Source organism: Nycticebus coucang, chromosome X (assembly GCF_027406575.1).
Source record: "Nycticebus coucang isolate mNycCou1 chromosome X, mNycCou1.pri, whole genome shotgun sequence".
In the NCBI taxonomy this organism is placed as follows: Eukaryota; Metazoa; Chordata; class Mammalia; order Primates; family Lorisidae; genus Nycticebus; species Nycticebus coucang.
In genome coordinates this window covers 8,071,987-8,078,542 of record NC_069804.1, presented here as the reverse complement: position 1 = coordinate 8,078,542, position 6,556 = coordinate 8,071,987, and the positions used below count along the sequence as shown (strand labels likewise).

At 42.6% G+C, this 6,556-nt stretch overlaps 1 protein-coding gene across 1 annotated transcript; it reads right to left on the bottom strand.

Annotated features, from left to right (window-relative positions):
• Positions 1–1,470: 1,470 nt before the first annotated feature.
• CLDN34 (claudin 34) lies at positions 1,471–2,883 on the bottom strand. The gene is made up of 2 exons (XM_053580578.1): positions 2,510–2,883; positions 1,471–2,328 (listed from the first exon to the last, which is right to left on the bottom strand). Exon 2 carries the CDS (start codon positions 2,304–2,306, stop codon positions 1,659–1,661), a length of 648 nt encoding a protein of 215 aa, XP_053436553.1. The 5' UTR covers positions 2,307–2,328; positions 2,510–2,883; the 3' UTR covers positions 1,471–1,658.
• Between the last annotated feature and the right edge of the window lie 3,673 nt (positions 2,884–6,556).

The window sequence follows — 6,556 nt, the reverse complement described above, 5'->3', positions numbered from 1 at the left end:
GGTTCAAACCTGGCCCCCTGCCAAAAACTGCAAAAAAAAGGGGGGGGACATGTCAAGGGACACATGTCCCTGTTGCTCCACTGCCAAAGATAAAATTTAGCAAAACATTCTGAACATATAAAAACCCACAAGTTACTGTTATAAACATTTATGAGACAATTAGGGAAATTTGAATACGTTAAGAAATGATTGGTGTGATAGAGGCAATGTGGCTTAGATGCTAAAAAGAAGGGGCAGAGGGGTGAGAAAAAATAAAAAATAAAAAGAAGTGGTCCTTATCCTTTACAGATATATATTGAAGTATTTATGGATAAAATAATACATTGCCAGGGATTTATTCAAAATAATCCAGGGCTGGGGTCAGGGCAGGCAGTAAGGGTAGGGATGATTATGACTGGTCATATATTAGTAATTCTTGAAGCTGAGACAATAATCTTTCTACTTTTAAATGCATTTGAAAATCTCCATAAAAAAACCCAAAAACAATCTCCTGAGTTTATACCCAAAGAATAAAAAGAAAAAAAATAGCAAAAATAAAAAGCCAACACATTGGACAAAACTAAACATAACTAGGGCATTCTTTCCTCTTTACTGTAGAAATCAGCAATTAGAGCAAAATAACAAAGCATTTACTCCACCTTTTTTTGTATGCACTGAATTTTAGAGTAATCAAGTAGCCATAATTGATGAGGGAAAACAAGCTCTCTCTCCGTCTCCCTCTGTCTTTTTCTCTCTTCCTTTAGAAATGAGGTCTCCCCGGGGCTAGCCTCAAACTCCTAGGCTCACGAGATCTTCCTGCCTCAGCCTCCCAAACAGCTGCATTAGCCACCACACCCAGCAAGGGAAACCTCTTTACAAAGACATCTTAGCTGATACATCTGGCAAGAATGTTTGTAGGAGACAGTGCACCAAGTTTATGGAAGCGTTTACCTGTTCTTGACGAAGGCGCTGAGAACAAGACAATCTAGCTAGCATGGAGATGTTTGGCTGCCCGGAGACAAGCCCTCAAGCAGCTGCAGGTGTTAATGAGATAAGATCAGGCACTCCTTAGCTAGCAGGTGTTATACATTAAACATTTGCGTGCAGCAGGTGGGAGTTGAGCCCGTGGGGAAAGAGCACGTAGCATTGATTAAGCACGCTGTGACACTGACCAATGTTCACATTAGAAAGTCAACATTTGCAATCCTTACTGATTCAAACAAGGACTACCAAATACCATTTTCTCTACTTATGTACATTTTGGAAAACTTTATACTGTAGGGAGATGTTATTATCATGACACAAGAAATAAAGTCCATTATCATTTTTAGCAAAAGTTTAAGAGAGGTGAGAGATAAATGTATTCAGAAAGTCTTATTTCTATACACTAGGTTTGTAGTATTATTTACTTTAGCCAACAATAATTAAAATCCCCATCCAATAAGACCAATGGGCAAGTAGGCAAGATATATTTTTAATGAAAGTTTCCAATTCACGTAACCAATCATGAACAACATTCCAAACACAAGGCAAGAGAAGAAAACAGTTGGCCATTTTCCATCTTGAACTACCTTTGACATGGTCTTGAGTCCTTAGAAATATTTGGTAGAGTATTCTGGTAATACTTTCCATAAACTCCTGGGAATCTTGAATTTGCAAAGTGAATGCAATAGGGAAATTCATGGTTCCCAAGCCATGGGATGCACTTGGCTATCCAGGGGAAAAGTGTAAAAGAGAGAAAAAATCCCACTTAACAACATCAGGAAGGCACCCAGACTTGCTACTAAAGCAGCACTCCCTGCTTCCTGGCTATCTGGCTTGAAGGGCAGACGGAAGGATGGCGGGAAGGCAATCCCCCGTAGATGCCTGATACAGTTGTAATTGTGGAGCACAGCAACTGTGATACAGATACTAGCAATTATGCTCAGAATCCCTGAAATGATAAATGGACTGTTAATGTCATGCTTCTGAACAATTCCCAGGTATACGTTCCTAAGCGCTAAAATGAGGAAGCCTCTCCCCAGGAGCCCTAGTATGGTGGCCGTCAGCAGGAGGTATTGAGAAAGATGAATGTCGGCAGGGAGAAAGTCATCAAGGATGGTGTACCGGTGACAAAATTTGGCTTTTCTGATGTTGCTGCTATGGTGGTAGACGCAGACTCTCCACATTCCCACGCAGGCGATACCAGGGGGGAATGACGAGGCATTGTCTACGTGCCACACTCGCCACTCCGCGAGGCCCATGGAAGTCGCCGACAGGAGCCATCCCACGGTGATAAGAGCAAAACCTGCCACTTGACAATTGGCACTATTGACGAGGAGCAGCATGGTGGCAGCGTACCCAGGGGAACTGCAAACAACACAGGGCACAGTGAGGTTAGGATCCTTGGGCCTAGGACAGCACCCCCATGGGTGAGCAGTACCAGCAGGGAAGTGCTGTATTTGAGAAAGGAGACAGTGGACCCTGCTGCTGTGCTGGCAGGAGGACAGCCTCAAGCAAAGCTCAGGAAGGGCCATTTGGCAATACTTACCCAAAGCCTTAAAATGCAGAGACCTTCAAACAGGCCATTCCACTTCTGGGCATTGGTCCAAAGATATAATTAAGGCTAGCCAGAAATATCTAGACACAAAGATGATCGTTATAGTACTGTTTGTAGTATTGAAAAATAGAAACAACATCAAGTCCAACAATAGTGCCTGGTTAGATGATTTATGCTATATCCAGGCAATGCAACAATATGCCAACATTAAAAATGTGAGTGGAATCATACAGGGTATAATATTTTGTGCTTGGCTCTTTTCATCTGGCATAATGTTTTCAAGGTTCATTCATATTATAGTATTATGAGAATTTTGTCCCACTTTATTGCTGAATTGAATCCCATTGTCTAGATACACTACAATTTGTTTATCCATTCATCAGTTTTTTGACATTTAGATTGGTTCCATGTTTTGGCTATTATGAATGCTGCTATAAACATTCACATATAAAACTTTGTATGAACATATGCTGTTTCTCTTGTGGAATACCTAGGTGTGGAATTAGTGCTTCTACACCACCAATAAGTTATATTTAAGTATAAATAAGTGTATATTTCTTTTTAAAAATTGTTAAACTGTTTTCCTAAGTGGCTGCACCATTCTACATCCCCTTAGTAATGTATGAAGTTTCCAGTTTTTTCTCTAACCCTGGGTATTTTTAGTCTTTTTGGTTACACCCATTGTAGTTGACATTATATGTGATCAAGAGGCAGATGTTCACAATACATCAAGTACAAACAGCATGTAATAAAACAGCCTGCGCAATATATCATAGATATTAATTGAATTAGAAGGGTGCATGATAAGTTACTGAGAAGTTTTCAACTGGATTTGAGGGCTGATGACTTTTTTAAAAGCTATTTGAATTGTGAAGCTATTTCTGTACATACATATAGAAAAGCACACAATGTCGAAGTGTACAACTCAATGAATTATGACAAAGCAAACACCACCCATGTCCCACAACTTAGTTTAAAATAAACAATATCCCCTTCCTAAATATAAAATGGAGATAAGAAGGCTGGGTGCGGTGGCTCACATCTGTAATCCTAGCACTCTGGGAGCCTAAGGCAAATGGGTAGCCTCAGCTCAGGAGTTCAAGTCCAGCCTGACCAAGACTGAGACCCCATCTCTACTAAAAATAGAAAAATTAGCCAGGCATGGTGGCAGGCACCTGTAGTCCCAGCTACTCAAGAGGCTGAAGCAAGAGGATTGCTCGAAGCCACGAGTTTGAGGTTGCCGTGAGCTATGATGCTGCCATGGCACTCTACCCATGGTGACAGAGTGAGATTCTGTCTCAAAAAATAAAAAAAATAAAATAAAATGGAGATAACAAAACCGTAAGTATACAGGAGCATGAGCTGATTTTTGCTCATCATAAAATATGATAGGAAAATACCAAACAAGATGCATCTGAATACTGGGATTACAAATGATTTTTTCTTTTCTTTCTCTGTTTTAAGGTTAAAAATTATTACCTTTTTTTTTTTTTTTTGTGCAGTTTTTGGCTGGGGCTGGGTTTGAACCTGCCACCTCTGGCATATGGGGCCGGCACCCTACTCCTTTGAGCCACAGGTGCCATCCAAGATTATTACTTTTTTAATTTGAAAAAATGGTGGCACATACAGAAGTACAAACAGAGAAATGTACTTGTTAATGACTAATTCAGAGCAATAAAAATATGGGTGTGCCTCGGCACCCATAGCACAGTGGTTACGGCGCTAGCCACATATACTGAGGCTGGCAGGTTCAAACCCAGCCTGGGCCAGCTAAAACAACAATGACAACTGCAATAAAAAATAGCCAGGTGTGGCGGCACCTGTGGCTCAAGGAGTAAGGTGCCAGTCCCATATGCCGGAGGTGGCGGGTTCAAACCCAGCCCCGGCCCCCCAAAAAAAAAAATAGCCAGGTGTTGGGCGGCGCCTGTGGCTCAGTGAGTAGGGCGCCAGCCCCATATACCGAGGGTGGCGGGTTCAAACCTCAGCCCTGGCCAAACTGCAACAACAACAAAAAAATAGCCAGGTGTTGTGGTGGGCACCTGTAGTCCCAGCTACTTGGGAGGCTGAGGCAAGAGAATCACGTAAGCCCAAGAGCTGGAAGTTGCTGTGAGCCAGGTGACACCATGGCACTCTACCGAGAGCAGTAAAGTGAGACTCTGTCTCTACAAAAAAAAAAAAAAAAATAGCCAGGTGTTGTGGCGGGTGCCTGTAGTCCCAGCTACTTGGGAGCCTGAGGCAAGAGAATCACTTAAGCCCAAGAGTAGGAAGTTGCTGTGAGGTGTGACGCCACAGCACTCTACCGAGGGCAACATAGAGAGACTGTCTCAAAACAAAAACAAACAAACAAAAGTTCTGACCCATTCTCTCACTTCTTAGAATTCATTCTGGAGGACAAATCAGAAAGTGTGATCAAAGTTCCTGGGCAATGATGATCCCAAGCAATACCATTAATACTAGGGAATAAGAACCATCTGGAGACCAGTCATAGGGGAATCAATATGGAAGCTCCAGTCAATTTCCTAATTCCATGTGACAGACCATATTACTCAACCATTTACAATGAAGTATGGAAGTTCTCAATATTAAGAGGGGAATCAGATGCAAAAGAATGTATAAATATATATGTTGTTATTATGTGTGTTCTTCTATGTATGTAGGTAGGATCACAGTTTTTTTTTTTTGTAGAGACAGAGTCTCACTTTATCGCCCTCGTTAGAGTGCCATGGCATCACACAGCTCACAGCAACCTCCAACTCCTGGGCTAAAGCGATTCTCCTGCCTCAGCCTCCTGAGTAGCTGGGACTATAGGCGCCTGCCACAACGCCCAGCTACTCTTTGGTTGCAGTTCAGCCAGGGCCGGGTTTGAACCCGCCACTCTCGGTATATGGGGCCGGCGCCTTACCGACTGAGCCACAGGCGCCGCCCAACACAGTTTTGTTTTTTGTGTACATTGCATAAACTTTGGAAGGCAGTACTTCAGAATGTCATTGGTGGGTAGTAAAATACTTATTTTCAGCTAGGTACAGTGGTATACACCTGTAATCTTAATACTTTGGGGGCCTCCTGGGCTTAAGCAGTTTTCTTGTCTCAGTCTCCCAAGTAGCTGGGAATACAAGCACCCACCATAATGCCTGGCTATTTTTAAGAGACCAGTCTCTTGCTCAGGCTGGTCTTGGACTCCTGAACACAAGCAATCCACCCTCCTCGGCCTCCCAGAGTGCTGGATTATAGGCATGAGCCACTGTGACCGGCCAAAAAATATATATTTTTTGATAGTTGTACTTCAAGGTAAGTGTAATCCTTGGCATTTTTGTTTTTGCATTTGAAAATAACTTTTCTGTGAAAGGGTTTGCATGCTTCCCTAGGCGTTAAAGAGGTCAATCCCCAAATGAGATGAAGCAAGTGGGTTTTCCCAGGTTCAATCGCCTGAGGGGGCAGAGAATCACCTGTAGGGGCAGCAGTGAGACAGGGCAGCCTGCAGCGAGACTGCTTTGCTCACCCAGATGGGAGAACAAGACACACACTCATATGCACACCTGAAAATACACACATATACACACACAGCCTATACACACTCCCCCTGTGGACACTAAGCTACATACACACACACCCTTATATAAACACACACCAATATATACACAGCCTTATGTACACACACCATATACACACACTCCTATGGACATACACCCCCATACACACACACCCCATGTACATACACCTCTAAACACACACACACCCTATGTACACGCACCCCCTATATACATGCACATACATAGATGTACATGTTGGGGTTCATGTGCATGCCCTATGGAAGGAAGATTCATTACTACAGGTAAACGTTACAGAATGATGTGCATTATAGTCTGGTTTGTGTAAATATGAAAGGATACACATCTTCTTTCCATGCATATGAATATGCATGGGAAATTCTGAAAAGACAGACCCTGGAACCATCAAAGACAATCTCTGTGAGTAGATGTAGAGTCTATTGGGGGAGGGGGTAATGCCTTGTCCACAGTGTGTCTTTGGGCACTATGT